General features: G+C 48.1%; 1 protein-coding gene across 1 annotated transcript in view; it reads left to right on the top strand.

The window, feature by feature from the left end:
• Positions 1-18,532, top strand: part of KLHL41 (kelch like family member 41) — an 82,199-nt gene that overhangs the window by 22,959 nt on the left and 40,708 nt on the right. The window contains exons 2-3 of the mRNA XM_085645357.1: positions 16,887-17,044; positions 17,133-17,240. Coding sequence (XP_085501483.1) covers positions 16,887-17,044; positions 17,133-17,240 — 266 coding nt within the window. The remainder of the gene's footprint in view (positions 1-16,886; positions 17,045-17,132; positions 17,241-18,532) is intronic.

Genomic DNA, 18,532 nt, shown 5'->3' with positions numbered 1-18,532 from the left:
TAGTGCAAATACAAATTACCATCAGCTCTGGCGAGAAATAGGAGCGTGGAAGCAGTGCCTTCTCACAGGTCTAAATAGATCCCTGATTGCAAGAGAGCTCAAGTTGTACTGTGTCAATGTGAGAAGGTCAGCTTGCCTTGGAGTTTTCTTTGTATGTTGGTGCTTCAGTTTGGTATTTTTCCATTACCACCTTACCGCCTTGCTCATCCCAGTCCTTACTCTTTACTGTGTACCAAGCTCATGAGACAGCTACCTCCTTGCCATTTGAACTGTAAAAAGAAACCCAGGGATATGGAATGCAGTAAAGGTGGCCTCTAACTTTGCCACTTCTTGTAATAATACCGGAGCACTGAGGCAGAAGCACACTTAAACAAGCATTTGCAATGCAATAGGTCTCGCATTTAAGTGAGTTTAAGCTATTGGCATTGTAAATGACAATGCCTTTTATTTAAGTTTTAAAAACTAAAACAAAAATAAAAGGCATTGTTATTTGCAATGTCAATAGCTCAAACTCGTGTAAATGCGAGACCTATCGCATTGCAAATGCTTGTTTTCATAAATGGGCTGTTTCTGGCTTCCGCCAGCTATTTCCAAAGGTAAGCATAGCTGCCAGTGTCTCAGATTGCTTATGTGTGACATTTTCCTTTTTTCAGTGTACTTATGGGTGACATTCAATGACTATGAGAGACACTTTTTCGTGAGCAAAATCAAGCAATGAAGACCAGGGAAACATAAATATCAGAAATTACACCCATTTGAGCTACCAGAAACTCGCATTTTACTGTACCAAGTGGTAGAACATTAGAAACAAAAATCACAGAAAGCAGGTATTTTCTCCCTCTTTAGTACATACTACAAACAGAAGAAATTATGAAAGCACTTAAACAAGATTTAGAGCTGCACTTGATGATCCCTGACAGATACATAAATTAAATAAAAACACAAAAGTTATGTCATACATATGGCTTTATGTGGACATGAACAAATGTGACTAGTCAGTATATTTTTTGAATGCTTGCAATCCTACCTTGAATAGTGCGGACTCGACCGACCTGAGAGGCGGCAGCGGCTGCATTCTGCCCAGAGACGTTTTAATGCATGGGCCAAGTGGGCTCTGGCCCCGGGCCCCAGCCTTTCAGGGGGCCCCCTGGCAGTCATCTCCATTCTCCAGACTTTTGCCCTAATGACCTTGCAAATTTCTCAAACAGATTGTTTTAAATACTGTTTTCCTTTACTTTATTTTTTATGTAGCTGGTGTGTGAGAGTCTAGTACAGCCATTTTGCAGAGAAATGTTGTGTTTATGTTTCATGCAATATACATAAAAAAAAGTTTCTTTTAGATCAAACAAGGCCTAACATATAAGAAATGGGAGGGCGTCACAGAGATTATTTGCTGTAATATTGGTGAGCTGCTGGTGTGGTACAATATTTAAAACACACATAACTATCCCTGAATATTGGCTGTAAACACATTTAGGGCCTTATTTATGAGAAGTGATGTATCGCGGTGTGAAAACAGGGATGCGTCAATTCTTAGTGCGCCCTCCTTGCGACATGATGGATGCATCATAGTTACTGTATGACGCATCATGTCGCAAGGAGTTACAGATACGTCAGTATTTCTGACGTATCTGTAAGCGCAACAGTGATGCATTGCTGGGGTGTGTTTGAAAATAGATACAAATCCAGCGATGTGTCTTTTCACATGGGGCAGCCCCATGTGAAAGGGCCTGCATCAGTCTTATGCCTGCTGTGAGGCAGGGGTAAGATATTGACGCAATGGTGTCCAAGAAGCGGCGCACTGAGTTCTCATAGATTTCAATGCGCCACTTCTGCAAGGCTTCTTGCGGTGTAACACCCACCCTGCATACATTATACCTGGCGCAGGTATAATGCGGTGCAGGGGTTTACAAAGTGACGCATCTGCCTAGATGCGTTACTTTTTAAATAGTGTGCAACATGCACATTTTTTACGCTGCCGGTGCGTCACAAAAATTTTATGGCATAAAAATGAAGTAAGGCCTCACAAATAAGACTCTTAGAATTTGGACGAGTGTTCCTTTGCACTGTCAGGGACCTAATGAAATGAAATGAAATTTTGTATTTAATAAAGCGCACAGGCACTCATACTAGAGTGTCCTGGCGCGTGACAGTAGGAGGAAAACATTCATAAAAGACCCATCAGTTATTAAAAAGCCAGGTTTTTAAGTTCTTCCTGAGAGAGAGTAGGTCTGTGGTTAGTCTCAGAAACTCAGGGAGTCTTTTCCACAATTTTGCGCCTAGAAAGGCGAGGGATCTGCCTCCAGTGCAGGCATGGCATATTTTAGGCACGATGGCCAGGTTGGCATTGGAAGATCTTAGGGGTCTAGATGTTGTGTAGCGATTAGCGCGCTTATTTAGTTAGCTGGCTCCTAAGCCTTGGAAAGCTTTAAAGAAGATGGTCATCGCTATGAAGTCGATCTGTTCTTCATGCGGAGCCAGTGTAGAGACTTAAGAATAGGGGTCATACTAGATCTGGGTTTAGGTCTCAGGATGGCTCTGGCTGCCGCGTTTTGTACCACTTGTAGGTGCTGGATTATGGATTTGGGAAGACCGAGGTACAAGCTGATGACATAGTCAAGCTTTGATGTAATCAGAGCCTGCACCACAATCTTTCTACTCTCAAGCGGTAACAGTGGCAGGAATTTTGTTGGCATCCGGAGCATGCCAAAGCAAGCGCAAGTTTTTCACTTTCTCCTTTTCTGCGGGCGGGGGTGGCTGATCTTTTTGTCACCAAGAGCGTTTCTGGATTACCAAAGAAAACAACTTCAGTTTTGTCAGGATTGCACTTCAGCTGATTGATCTTAAGCCAGTTAAAAACCTTTGTGAGGAAAAACCTAATCATTGCACGTCAAAGTTGGTTCCTTTTTCACATGTAAATCTCAGCTGAGTGTCATCAGCACAGGAAACTATTTTGACGCCCTCTTCCTCTACCAGAAACTCAAGGGGGGATAGATATATATTAAAAAGGGTAGGACTGAGAATGGAGCCCTGAGAGACACCTACATTCATGGCCGGAACCGGGGATAAGAAAGGGGGAGCCAGATGTCCTGAGATCTATTTGCCAAGAAGGATGACATCCGTGTTAAGGCGGTCCCCCCCAGGCCGCTGCTAGCAAGTCTCTCCAGGAGCCTCTCATGTGGGACTGTATTGAAGGCCGCCGACAGATCAAGCAGTATCGAGCCTTGCCTCCCTGGTCCAGCTTACCCTTGAGAAATTCAGTCACTTCCAGCAAAGCGGACTCCGTACTGTAATTAGCCCTAAAACCGCATTGGGACTCAGGAAGGAGCTTCCCATCTTCAATGTGTTTTTGGAGGGCCTTGTTTACATGCTGCTCTAATACTTTGGAGAGAGCAGGAAGAAGGGAGATTGGCCTGTAGTTGGCAGGGTCCGTCAGTTTGGCGTTAGCCTTTTTTATCAGTGGAAGAATCTTAGCATTCTTCCATAATTTCAGCATGTTCCCTGAGGAGAGGGAAGCATTAAAGAGCTGGTTTACCATGGGGTTTATGGTGGGAGCTAATAGGTTCAGGATATTCGCTGGACATGGGTCGATAGGAGAGCCAGACTTAATGCTTTGGAGAAGGGTCAGTGATTCTTCAAGCTGAAACTCAGGGAAAGCTAGTAAAGATGGAGGATCCAAGAGGTGAAATTTGTTATTAGAACTAAGGTAGAAGGTCAGTTCTTCCTCTGAGATGTTAGTGAATGCTTGTTTGATCACGAGAGAGCTTTTTGTGGAAGAATTGAGCTATTTGCTTAGACCATTCCTCTGTGCATGGCCCTTCCTTTGTCCCGGCTTTCGGGGCGGTAAAGGATTTAACTATGCTAAAGATTTCCTTACTCTTATTTTGGGCATTTTCTATCTTGGTTTGAAAGAAGTTTTTCTTGGCTGCCTTCACGAGAATGTAATGAGCTTTTAAGGTGTCTTTCTACACCTTCCTGTCCTAAGGTGCATAGGATTTACGCCATTTCCGTTCCATTTTTCTACAATTGTTTTTGCTACATCTAAGGGAACCGTAAAACTATGGAGCTGGTGGGGCCCACCTCTTTGAGGAGTGGGAAACAACCGATACCGCTGCACCGATGTTGGTTCGGAGCTATGAATCTATTGAGAGGGCGTCCGAGTCGGGGCAGCCAGACAGCTCCGGTGAGGAATAACTGAGGGCGTCTGCTAACATTGGGATGGATATTTTATGGAATGTCCTGTAATTAGGGACCCTCTGCCCTGCGTTAGCCCGAGGGGCAGTGGCAGAGTTGGGAATGATGAATTTTAATAGGCGGTGGTCAGACCAGGTAATGAGAAGAAGTAAGCTTACTGATCTGTCAAAGTTGTGAAAAATGTGGTCGAGGGTATGGACCTTCTCATGGGTGGCTGAAGAAATACATGGAAACATGTTGCAGGCCTGCAGCGTCTCCAATAAGGGAAATTGTTTGAGGTTCTTTTCTATTATCCATATGTATATTGAGATCTCCCACAACAAGGCAGTTGTTGTATTTTAAGGCCAGGGAGGTGGTGGATGTATTAAGCGTAGTAATACAATTTCCAATTGCACTGGGAGGTCTGTAAATCAGAAAACCAGCCATGCTATGATGGGGGGATAAGGTTGAGCGGAAGTCTAAGGACTCTGCGCCCTCAATGTTTTCCATCGGGATGGGAGAGCAGTCTAGTTTTATATTGTAAATTATGGGGACACCGCCCCCCTTCCCACTCGGTCGTTCCCTCCTAAGGATTTTATAACCCGTAGGGATGGCGGAGGTGATAGTAGGGTTGGTGGCTTCAGACAGCCAGGTCTCAGTGAGAAATAAGAGATAAGGCTGCTCATCTAAAAGTAGGTCATAAATGTGTGGTTCATGCATTTGCATGGAGCGACAATTTAAAAGTGTGGCCTTTAAGTCCTCTGTTTTCTTATTGTTTTTACACTTATTGTTGCGTGGGAGGATCTTGGGTACACGTTTCCTTGGCTGGAGGAGACCAGTTGCACTTATTGCGTTGAAAGTCTACCTCCAAGCTCGGATCAGCCGCTGTACACTGACATAATGGTAGCCGCCTAAGGCTAAGCGGTTTTTCCCTAATGTAATATAGTGGAAGAAACTCACTGGGGGGGAACTGAGCAGCATGGCTGGTGCCGGACGCCTCCAGGATGCTGACGGGCGTCTGTGTGCATCGGGAAAATTTAGGCTAATGCCTATGATGCAAACTGGATCGCTAATGCAGCTGAGGAAGCGGAAACTGTGACGGCGGAAGTGAGGGGCCCAATAGTAGCCCCAGCCCTCCGCTCAATCGGTGTATCAGCCGCGGCGGACAAGGACTGGAGGAAAAGCGAGATGCGAATCGGAGCAGCTAAGGAGGTGTAGGCAAGCAGAATCAAGTAAAGTGCAAGTGCGCATAGGTAGGAGAAATTGTTAAAAAGCACAGAGTAATTCAGCCACATATATACAAGTTAAAAAGTATTAAAAACCTAGTAGCAGGGCAGGGAACACTAAATCCTACCGCTGTCAGCTGCGCGCATCTGTTTACATCGGGGAAAATATAGCCTAATGCCCATGATGCAAACTAGATCGCTAACGCAGCTGAGGAAGCGGAAACTGCGTGGGAAACAGGGGCTCAATTTGTATCATAAATTCAAAGCTGTTCTGCACAGGGGCCCCCAAAATATGTTTGGCCCAGGGCCCCCAAAATCCTTAAGATGTCTCTGATTCTGCCTATGGGTGCCGCAGATAGAAAAATACTGTACATACAGTATTACAGTGATAATCATGATGCCGGCGCTCATGATTCTCCGACTCTGGCAGCATTCAGAATCATGCTGGAAGCGCAAAAAGGAAAGGTCACTGTCAGTGCCAGTGGGGGTAGTGGTGCCAGTTGCCGGAATAAGAGCAACCGGGAAGGTGCCACCGAGGATAAATCACGTAGTCTACTGTCTAGCACTAAAGGAACTACAGGCCACTCGACAGGCAGGCTGTCATGGCGGGGTCTCAGCAGCTAAAGAATGCAGTCAGCGTTGCCTAACATGGACCTTCAGGGAGGTTTCTGGCACATTCCCCCAGCACGTGCACTGACAGAGTAATACATGCCACAGAAGTGCAGCGGAGTTAGTGGCACAGGCAGGTTGAGAAGCGCTCCTTTTTAAAAATAAATTCTGTTTATTGATTTTCAACCAAACAAAAAAAATCGTGAGCATCATTACAAGCAGTAATTAATACATCAGCAGTACACATGTTTCTCCAGCATGGATGACCTGAGACCAGTTCTCAGAACATAGTTGAACATCACATTTCATCATCAATACATTAGAGACTATGAGGCTGCCCCTACGATATCATGCACTCGGCTTCACCACCTGTCAGCCCTCCATATCTGCCCAGCCACGAAGGCCGACATGCAGGCAGTTTTACATTCTGCCGGCACCTGGTTCTATTGGTGCCGCCTGCAGCTATGCTGCTGTGAACATCTAGAGGCACATCCTGTAAACTCATGCGATCTGGGCCTTCTCCCCTTCACTTATTGACACCCGATGACTCAGCACAAGGCCCACAATATCAGTACGATCACCAGCATGGAGCCCGCACCACAGACCCCACCCTCGTTCTAGAGGACTGTCTATCTGAGTATGCAGTAAATGGCGAACAAGGGGGGCCACTACAGCGCTCCCATTCCTATCACGAAGTTGACTGCAGGGGCACCTCCGCACCAGGGGGATCCGTCCCATGCGGGCGCGATAGTAAGTAACATGTCAAGGGGGCCCAGATATCCCTAGGTCTGGAGGCACTCGGCAGCATTTCAGCATATGTGGCGTGCTTGTCTTGGCAAACCACCAAGTAATCCACCCAGTCCTTAAATTTGGGCGCACGCCCCCTGCCCCAGCGGCACGCCACCCGCCTCTTAGCCATGAGCAAAGCGAGAGCGACGTATTTACGATGTATCGCCTGTACTGGTTTGACATATCCTAGCAGCGCCATCACCGGCGTGGGCTCAATGCGAGTATTCGTCATTAAGGCCAAAGCGTCAAAGACTTGCCCCCAAAATTTGTGCACCCCCAGGCAGTCCCACGCCAGATGAAGAAAATCTGCTCTTGGGGCTTGGCACCTCTTGCAACAGTCCGATTCCTGCAAATGATATCTGTGCATCCTAACTGGAGTATAATATAACCTATGAAGAAATTTATAATGAAGTATACGGAGCCTGCTGCTAGCCGAAACTCTTTCAGTTTTCAGGCAACAGTATTCCCACTGCTCATCCGTCAGTGCAAAACCCAACTCCTCGCTCCATCGCGAGCGAGAGAGTGTGGCCGGCAATTCCCTCTGCGCGTGCACCATCCTATATATCAAGGAGACAAGACGTTTATTCGTCGTATTTTTTAGTATCGATTGAAGCGGGCCAGTGCCTGCGGTTCCGCCGGGAATTCCAAGATTATAGCCCGAATGCCTAATCAAAGGCGGATATATAGGAAGACATCCATCGGGGTCTGCTGCAGGCCCCGGAAGATGTGTTCAGCAGTGCGAAAGCGACCACCATGAAAGAGGTCCCCCCAAGTGTCGATACGAGTGCGCTCCCGGAAACAATGGAATATTGTTTCTTGTAGCAGGGGTACACTCGGATGATAACGGAGAGGCATCAATGGGGAGTAAAGTATGGCGGCGTTCAACATACGGCCAATACGCTGCCAAGCCCCCACTGTACACGTGAGTGTGGTCCGCGCCCGATCTCTGGACGTAATTGGGTCAAATAACACTCCTTCCAACGGGGTGGGGTGCGCAAGCCAGTGCTCAGCCGCGACTTGCAGCACATACCTTGGCTGTTTTAACCAGAACCACGCGTAGTGAGCCTGCGCGCTAAGATAATAGAGCTCAAAATCCGGTAGTCCGAACCCACCTAATAAGCACCTGCCATTGCAGTCTGGGCTGCTTCCCTCCCCCCACGAGACGCACTAACTCCGACCTGAGTGTCTTGAAAAAGAAAGCCCCGGGATAATATGGGATATTTAAAAAGAGGTAAAGCAGTTGGGGAAGTTTTGATAAGGGAAGCCCTTCCTGTCATGGAGAGGGGAAGTACTATCCAGCGAGTAATATTTTCGGAGATGTGAAACATAGTAGTTCCATAATTCAAGCGCAGGAGTTCCTCCCCATCTATTGTGATCCTAATGCCCAGATATTTCAGCTCGTCATCACACCACTCCAATGGGTAATCCAGCGGGAAGCGCGTCGTCGACGTCGTCAACGGGAAAATGCAAGACTTCCCCCAATTAATTTGAATTACCGACAGGGCCCCAAATATTATAAATTCTCGTAATATCGGATTCATATTCTGCTGCGGGTCTCGTATATAGAGGGTGATATCATCGGCGTATAGAGATATAAGAATTTGCCGCATATTACATCGTAGGGCCTTGTCATTATGGTGCTGGCGCAGCTTCGCTGCCTGCGGCTCCATCGCAATGGCGAAAAGCAGAGGGGATAACGGACACCCCTGTCTGGCGCCCCTAGTAATTTGGAAAGTCTGGGACATGTGGCCGTTAATGAGCACCTTGGCAGCCGGCGATTGATACAGTAGTCGAATCCAGGACAGGAATAGGGGCGGGAAACCCATCCGCAGTAGAACCCCAAAAATATAATCCCATTCAATGGAATCAAACGCCTTAGTGGCGTCCAAAAATACAGCAGCCAATGGCAACTCCGGCGCAACATTATTCATAATAGCAAAAAGTGTTCTCAGATTATGCGAGGTGGCCCTGCCGGGCACGAAGCCCGATTGATCTGGGAGAATCAAGTTCTCCATGAGCAAACTCAAGCGCTTGGCAATGAGTTTAGCCAAGATTTTAGCATCGCACTTAAGAAGCGAAAGCGGCCTATAGGAGTCACAGTGCCGGGGCGATTTCCCAGGTTTCAAAAGAGAGACAATAGTAGCCTCCCTCATAGATGCAGGACGATGGCCAGCCTCCAAGGATTCTTCATACACCTCACGCAAAATGGGGGCCATTAGGTCTATATAGGTTTTGTAAAACTCTATCGGGATGCCATCCGATCCCGCAGCCTTCCCGGACTGCAGGCTCATAATAGCCTCCCGGACCTCATCCAACTCAAATGGTGCACATAAGAATTCCCTCTGCCGATCACTTAACCAGGCCAGCGTTACGTCCTCTAAATAATGCTCCAAATCCAGGCTGTCTCTCCCCTGGGTGGTGTATAATTGGGTATAGTGGTGCGTAAAGGCCTTAAGAATGCGGTCAGTATCATAATAAACCACTCCGTCTGTATCCTCCAGCTCCATAACATATCCTGAGTAGCGAGTCTTCCTGATTGTCTGCGCCAAGGCCCTACCAGGGCGATCTCCTTCACCATAACAACGCGCCACCCAGTATTTACCCCTGAATCGGGTCTCCCTCTGCGCCATATCCATATATTCCGTAAGTGTCTCCCAAAACTTGAGTTGGGTATCATTACTCAGGGCCAAGGCTAGTTGTGCTTCCAAGGACTTGAGCTCCCCCTCCAGTCTATTCAGGGTATTAGTGATATCTTTGAGCACCCCTGATCCTTTTGCAATGCAAAACCCCCGGAGCGTGGCTTTAAACACCTCCCAAATGATCTCCACACTATCCACCGAGTCCTTGTTATGTACAAAGAAATCTTTAATCTCTTCTCGCAACTCTGTCTGAAAGACTGTATCTAACAAAATGGGAGCGTGCATTCGCCAAGCCCCACGGTGCATGTAGAATTCAGAGGATGCCAACGTGATCTTGACTGGGGCGTGATCCGAGTAAGTGCGAGCCAAATGCTGCACTTGAATTATCGCCGGCCCCACACCCCGGGACATCAACCAATAATCTAGCCGCGCCCAGGAAGCTGCCTGCGCTGTGTAATGCATCCCCTCCCGAGCATGTGGGTGGGTGTGTCTCCAAGCATCTATTAAGTGATAGGTGGTTATGATATCCTGGAGAACTACGCGCGCTTTGGTATAGTGGTGAGGTGTAGGATGTGATCTATCTAATCCTGGATCATACGCCACATTGAAGTCCCCACCCCAGATAATGTGACTGGAGCCAATATCGAAGATCCTAGCCCACAATGAAGTGAAAAACTCAGGTGCATCCATGTTTGGACCATAACAACAGACTAAAGTGACCGAAACCGAGCCCAACCTCCCCCAAGCCAAAAAATATCTACCCTGTGGGTCACATGTGGTGCCAGCCAGTTGAAACGGTACCCGTTTCTTAATAAGAATTGCCGTTCCCCGTGCATACGATGAATATGAGGAGAAAATTCTATACTCCGCCCATTTCTGCGCAAAGTTATTTGGTTTCTGGGGAGTGAGATGCGTCTCCTGTAGCATGGCTATGTGCACCCTGTGCCTGTCAAGATATGCCAACATGCGTCTCTTTTTCCTTGGGTCTCCCATGCCCCTAATGTTCCACGTGATGATGTTCAATATGCCAGGGTCTATATCAGTCATATTCCAAGTCCTGCATCATCAACTTGCATGCTACCCTCTGAAAGGCCCTCCATGCCATGTACGCTAGTGTAGGACATTACCTGCCGTTGCTTAGTATGCTCGCACTTCAACCCAACTGGGAACATTTTCGAATCCTCAACAAAAAGAGTCTGTGATATGAGCGTCACACAGATTACAGAACAGGCTCGCCCTCTACCCACCCCCTCCCACTGAAGCAACCCCAACCTGCCAGAAATATTCACCCAACCGCCCTCCCCTACTTCCAACATAAACAAAAACAACATCTCCACCCCTGCAATGAACCTAAAGAGAGCATTCCCCGGGGTATTCCCAAAGAGGGACATTACTGGGTGGCGGCACAGATGCCTCACACCCGTGGAGCCCGTCGCTGACAGCCAATCAGGGCCCACACAGGCAGAGGGTGCCCGATGTGTAGTGGGTATTGCTCAAAACAGGTCCCCCCCTGCAGCACAACATAAAAACTAACGGGTCTGACTATGAGTCCGACCTCTACACGAACTGTGCATAACATGACAAAAAATATCACAGCCCTTCAATAAGGTCACTGTTCTCACGAGTCCTCTTCCTCTCTCAATGGCAACGATTGCTGTGACGATTCTCTGCCTCCACCCGCGCGATTCGTGCGCTTGAGGCGCTTGAGGAAATCTTCTACCTGTTGCGGCTTGGTACAAAAATGTTGTTTCCCCTGATGAGTTATTCTGAGCCACGCTGGATACAATAACGCATAATCTATTTGTGCTTTCCGCAGCTTGCCCTTTACATCTACAAATTTGCGCCGCTCCTCTTGAACTACTGGCGTGAAGTTCGGGTAGATGGAAAATGCGTTCCCATCATACGTCAGATTCCGTTTGCTTCTTGCCACTTTCAAAGCCACATCCCGGTCTCTGTAGTTCAGTAGTCGCGCTATAATTGGCCTAGGGCTGCTGCCAGGTGGAGGCCGCGGCCCCAGAGATCGATGAGCCCGTTCTACAATTAACTGATTGGAAAAGGACTCAGCTCCAATGGCGGCCAGTAGCAGCCTCTCAACATACTCTTCCATTTTCCCTGTATTGGTTGACTCGTGAATACCTATGACGCGTATATTGTTGCGCCTACTGCGCGCTTCCAAGTCCTCATTCTTTGCGGCGATAATCTTAAGAAGCTTGTCCATTTGGGCTAACTGCGCTGTTTGGCCGGTCGTCGCGTCTTCCACGTCCGATACACGCAGTTCCACTTCTTTTGTACGGTCGTCGTGCCCCTCCAACTTATGGGCTATAGCGTCCATTCGCGTGGACATTCTGTCCACTTTGTCCACTATGGTGGCAAAGCCCTGCCTAACTTCTTGCAGTATACTCTGGACGTCGGCATCATGGGACATCGCCCCCCCTTGATCTCCAACCCTTGTGTCTGCGTTCCGATCGTCCTGGGAGGCCCTGGGGACCTTCTTTGCAGCGTCAAAATTCAATTTCGGCTGTCGAGCATCCGATTTGCCCATGGTAGTGGTAGTGCAGGGGGCAGACTATTCGTATATGCCGTACCTTTCCGGAGCGGCCCTGCAGCGCCTTCTTTTAGGACCCACACCTGCGCTAATCAGCGCCAGCAGGGACAATCCGGTACAGCAGCGGGGTCGCCGCCCCCACCACCCCCGCAGCGACAATCTCGATGGCTCAGCGTTCCACACGTACCTTTGTCACCGCTCAATGCCAGCGGGACAAATATGTCAGCCCCCCCCAAACCCCACAACTCGAGTCCTGGTAGGCCTGTGCACGCTGGTGTTAGATTGGGGGCCAACGAACAGCTCCAACATTCTACTTGGGAAGGTTACATATTCTTGCCAATGATTCTCCAGCTGCCCCTGGCCAACGGGCCCCCAATATACCCAGCGCGCCTTGGGGGGGGGGAATAGCCCCCGGTGTCCCGAGCCTCACCTCTTGTGGCCCTCAGACGTGTCCGTGCCCCGACCAGAACCCACACAGCCACAAGCTTTGAATTACAGGCAAAGTCTCAGTTACTTATCGCATGCTTGAAGCTGCCTGCGCACCCCTCCGCGTCCTCCAGGCAAATGTCCGCGAGCGCCGAGCTCGCCTCGCTTCCACCGCTGCTCAAGCTGCCACCGGGTATCAGGTCAGTGCTGAACACCGTCCTACAGTGGTAAATCTGCCCCCTCCGCTGTCCGAGTCGAGGGTGCTGCGCAATCCCCGGCAGCCCTGGGCTCCCGCCAATAATAGGCCACTCCGCCGCAGGAAGGCGCGATAGGTCCAGCAGCACTCACCAATCTTCCTGGCCCCAAGATCAGCAAGGTCCACGGCACCCCTCCGGGCTCTGCCTCCACCCTCCGTTGCCACCAGCAATGTTCGCCGCCCCCGACTAACCACACTCTCCGCGGCGCGGGCCGATGCTGTTCCCGCCGATACCACAGCAGTCGGAGGCTTCCGCGACGCGGGTCGATGTTGTCCCCGCCGATGCCACAGTAGTCCGAGGCTCCCGCCGACAGGGAAGCCACCGTGCACAGTTCTAGATCGCCGCACAGTGGTCGCCAGACGCGTTCCCCACTGCCACCCGGGCCGCACCTCCGGGCCCAGTCTCCACGTGTGCAGCAGCGGACTCCCCTAGCAGTTGGGGCCGCTTCGGGTCTCCTGCTCGCTCCGCTGTCACTCTCGGTCGGACCCGCGTGGGGCCAGTACACTCACAGTTTTCGCCCAAAATCGCCGCAATTCACCTCAAGTCGGCAGACAGTGTAGATGCAGCAAATCCCACCTCTTCCAGATAGGGGGAGACCAGATTAGCAGGATATATGGAGGATAAATGCATCGGGCCGCCGGAGCCTCACATTTGTGCGGCCATCTTGCGTGTGCGCACCCTAGCGCCCCCTGAGAAGCGCTCCTTCTTGGGCATCTGTGGGAGTGATGCTAGATCAGCACTCACCTCTGGCCCCTCAGCTCCACTGATTTAATTCCTAGGCCGTTCTTTTTGTGATGAAGCGCTAAGTGGCGATTTGGGTTGCAGCTGAGAGAGCTCCCTCAGTGGCTAAATAACTTTAAAGCGCCGGTCTGGCTGCACACGTATGTAATGTCCAACAGCACACACAGCTGAGCACAGCACCAGCAGTGACACTGTACAATCACAGTATGCATTTAAACACCTCTCGTTTTGATCAGTTATGTGGGGTTTTTTTCCCCTTAAGTAGTGGTCGTGTCACATGCCGAGCTGTGGCTTGGATATTGCACTAAACATGTGGAGGAGAAACAAAGACAGCTGTCCTAGTACTCTAACGTTGTACTGCTGTACCCGGCGGTCGCGGTTACTACCTTCATAGTTCCACTAGCTCAGTGCGAGCAGGTGGACAACAAGCCGCGCTAAAATGCGCGATGATGCATTTTAATGCGGTGATGCATATCACCACATTAAAACGTGTTATTTTAATGGTGATGCGTGGTACTTGGCAGGGCTGGGTAAGGTGCACACACAAATACATGCCAACATACCCGATCAGGGCGGGAGCCTCCAGGTGGTAGGGGCCAAGGAGGCAATCTAGCCAGACAGCGCACACCAATTGACTACAGATACAAACAAACCATGCAGCGGCATTCTACGAAGCATGTTTATGAAGGACTCAGCGCGATCACCATCCGTGCAGTGCGCGTCCTTGGAAAAGGCACCGGTCTCTGGGAAACCCTGGTGATCTGGAGTGGATGCCTGCTTGTGCCCCGGGGGCACCGTAGAGTGTACACTTGTGCCCCAGCGGCACTGTAAAGTGCACGCTACGTGAGAGCAATGTGGAAGACAGAGTTGCGCTGGAAATGCCAATGCAAGGGGAACAGCTGTGCGTGAGGACTAAGTGCGTGGTGCTGCTCGTTCCCAAGCCAATACTCCAGGGGAGCGCACGCTGAAAGAAATTTTTTAAAAAGCACGCGAGTGGTGCGCGCGCAACGGCAAAAGTGAAAGCAGCTTCAGCGTCACGTCTGGCGAGTGGTGTGCGATGTGCACGCACCATGACGAGAGAGGAAAGCCAGATGGCGCCTCTGCTCTTAATTGTGCGCTTAACCGCACGCTCTATGCCACACAAAAAGCTGTGGTCGGCTTTTTAAAGCCCACTCACTAAATGTCTCACCAGAGCAGCGCATGCGCTGGCTCAGGCGAGACCTAAAAAGGGAGGGTTGGGGGAGGGAAAAGGAAAATGCGGTGCTTAATTTGTAAAAAACATTGAGTGCCAGGACCCTCATCAAGAGCCTTCTGCAACTTGCACTACCCATTGCCCCTGCCATCTCTGCCAATGACAGCACCAACACAACTACTAAGCATCACATTCCAACATGTTTGACACCTCAGACTATGCCAGGCCCCTACAGCTATAAGAATAGCTTGGGTGGCAGGTATTCGCCATTATAAATGTATATTGAGTCAATAAACAACTGTTGTTGTGCTCATCTGTAAATCAGACAGACAGTGACACCATGTGGCAGACTGTCATAAGCACCAGTGTTAACAATTGAGTGCCGGTGCTTAGCACTGGAAAGCACCGGCTGAAATTAAGCACTGGCAAAATGTAAGTAAAATCTTTACCCTAAACGCCCGATGTGGGGTCAGTAAGAAACAGTAAAACGTACTGCACAAAGGAAAGTATGCATTACTGAATGAACAAATAAATTAATTGATTAATTTGCAGTTTTGATTCCTCATGACCTTTTTTTCAAAGCAGCACTAAATAATGTCACAGCAAGAATGCAGCTGTGTGATAGACTAAACAATGCAGTCAAAATATGTTCTTTCTTAGTATTAAAAGAAAATTGTTCAGAAGATGTGAGTTACCGACTTCTAAATGAGGCAGAAAGCAGGGGGCATTTGATTAGGCCCAGGCGAAATGTTGATTATGATGACATAATCTAGCCTAATTTCAATAATTTTATGTTAATCTTGCTACTCAAAAGTCCCATAATTATGCTATTATACTACATTGCTTACATCCGCTTCACAGTAAAGGATTACCATTTAAATATCAGTTTTCCAATTTGAGTAATTTTGCTTAATTTTTCAAAAATGTTCATGTAATTATGCAAAAGCAAATTACGCAACTCATAATTCAATTACATGGCAGTTCCAAGATGCAAGCCCTCAATCTTTGGCTCTGTGTACTGGGTTTACGGTCGCTGGGGCATATCATCAAGGGGCGACGATAATATTATCGCAGCTTTAGAGCCTGTTTTCGGGCGAAAAGCGGCGATAATATTATCGCATTATCATCAAGGGCACGCTAGCGCGTGATTCCTTGACGTATCGCCCCTTTTTCACACGCCTCGCTTCGCATCGCATCGATAATGAGATGCAAAAGAGGCGTGGCTGTGGAAACAACATGGGATAATATCGCGAAGGCAGCTTCGCGATATTATCAAGGAGGGTTAGCGATATATAAAATTGCGTTAAGTATGCCTTAACGCAGGAATTTAATGTCTGTTAAATGACTAAGACATACCTAACATGGGGGTGGATTGTGTGGTTAAGACCACAGGCCCTATCATCGAGGATATCGCCGTTGTCCACCATGGAAAACGGCGACATCCCAACTATCTCTGGAATTTTTATCGCCTCGGCGATGCACGTTGTTATTAACGCACTAACCGGGCGATAAATTCCAGAGACAGCGGGCGATCTTTATCGCCGGCCCTTGATAATATGCCACCATATACTTACAAATAACTATAGGTACCAAGACCATTATGTGCTACTGGGATGGGGCCGAACATCCCTCCATCCACACCTGAGGGGCATGGGTTTGCTTCACTCAGTGCTGACAATACAATCCTTAATAAATCAAATTCTCAGGGACAATTGTGACCTCTACGGGCTTATACCTAGAAAAAAACACAAAATGCCTTGAACTGATGGGTGAATCAATATGTATGATCATTGGTTACTACCCACTAGTGGTAATATGCTGTTTATTGAACACTGATGTACACTGTTCTCCAATTTCAACATGTCGATTTATGTTTATTAGTTTTTCTTTTTATTGTGTTATCATCTGTACTGAATGTTACCTCTTTGAAACTCTATGAGGTACTGCAAGATATTGTACTATCGATTTTTAATGCTTATCGGAAACCCTTAGATAGCAAGCTCATATTTGTAACTCCATAAATGCTACATATCTCGCAGCGCTTGAACTTACCTTATTTGTATTTATGCTTTGCTTCTGATTTTGTACTCCCTCTAACATTTTTCCTCCAAGAAAATTCAATAAAAGCATTTGAAAACAAAAAAAAAATGATTGCGCCAGAATGACAGGAGCCTTTGGCTTTAGCTTAAAAGGGACAATACTTGTGTGTTTAAATATATGTGTAGCTTATTTTCTGAAACACTTTTTTATGTCTGACTTCATGCGGCTGTGTACTTTTCTGTGTTTCAGCTGGACAGCATTGCTGGCGAGTGGGTTGGGCTCCCGCCAATGCCTTCCGCCAGATGCCTCTTTGGGCTGGCAGAGGCCGACAACCTGATATACACCGTTGGCGGCCGAGACCTACAGACGGAGGAGCCCCTCGACTCGGTGTTGTGCTACGATTCCAAGTAGGTCATACATGGCTTGATGTTTTCGTAGCCTATCAGCACAGTTAAAACAGTTGGATTGACTAACCATCTTTATTTGTTTCGTCAGTGACGTAGCATGGAAAGAAACCCAGAAGCTTCCCATCAAAATCTACGGCCATTCAGTGGTTTCGTACAATGGAATCATGTATTGTCTCGGCGGGAAAACAGACGACAAGTGAGTGCATGGCTGCGTTGGTGACACTAACATTCTGATGATCGCGACCCGATCCAAAATGTGTGCAAATGTAACCTGTAGAAACATGACATGGTTTTCCAATTAACTAGCAGGGATAGTAAATGCAGTCATACATAGCGCTAGTTTGTAAGTATGTACTGCGGCCCTGAAAAGGCGCTTCTAATTGAAGCCATGCTCACCCACATAATGTGACGCACGTTAGGACCAATAGTTCGTTGGCCCTGAGGCACCTCTAAGCGGGCTGGAGCTTCAAAGTGAGCTGCGCAAATGGTCTGAATTCGAGTTGTTTATTCTCATGAGTAATGACCAAGAAAACATGTACAATCTATCTCGTCTTTAAATCCTCTGTCCCTCTAGCCCCCCTCTAAAAAACGGAGGAATAACTTCCCTTCTCCAACACCCCCACTCCCCCCGTCGATTCTTAGCGGGTGCAAGGCTGTTTTAGAGCATTTTGTACACAGTGGATTGTGAAAATGGCGTCTATTCTGATGCTTCTCAGACACGAGTGCTGAAGGGACAGGATAGACAAGTGGCTTAGGAGAGGGTAGACTGAAAACGTGCTAGGCTTCAGAGCACAGGGCAGGGCAGTTGCCCAAGAAGGGCCCTTAATTTGGGGCATATCATGCAATATGAGAAACATCGGAACAATGAGTAACTGCAGGATAAAACAAACTGGGCATAGGGGTGAAGGTCAATAAAGGTCCATAAAGACACACGTCATATTCCAAAATTGGAGTCTGTGTAGCACCACTTATGAGCCCATTTAATCTTCTTTTCCATAGAATCTGGAAGCAGGGCTTCTCTATAGGTCAAGGATGAGAAAGACGTCAAGTTTGCGAGAAAAAATATCTTAGTGATTTGTGGAAAGTCGTTATTGAAGCCCTTCAACTTATAGCTTTTTCACAAAAAAACACAGAAAGCCTGACCAGTCAATATCCCTCCATTCCTACAAAGTATTCCATTGAGGATGCAATGAACGGGCAGCGAATCAACAGTGAGGTCTCATAGTCGGCATAAACATCATAAGTGACCTTCAATCCAGGTTCCTTCACACCTAGTAATTCTCAAATATGCTTCTCAAACTCAGTAAGCTGAATCCCTTGGATATACTTCCTCTTGGAAAGTGAATCCTGATCCTCATTGCCAGAGTCATGCCCTGGATCAGAATTTGTTCCTTCGGGAAGTGGGAAATCAGAGGAACCCTAAACATCAGACACAGCATCAGTAATCAGGCCAAGAACTTCAACATGAGCACTTGATGAACATCAGGC

Source organism: Triturus cristatus, chromosome 3_1, assembly GCF_964204655.1.
Source record: "Triturus cristatus chromosome 3_1, aTriCri1.1, whole genome shotgun sequence".
Classification (NCBI taxonomy): domain Eukaryota; kingdom Metazoa; phylum Chordata; class Amphibia; order Caudata; family Salamandridae; genus Triturus; species Triturus cristatus.
Note: the sequence above shows the minus strand (reverse complement) of the source record. Positions and strands in the feature narration are given on the sequence as shown.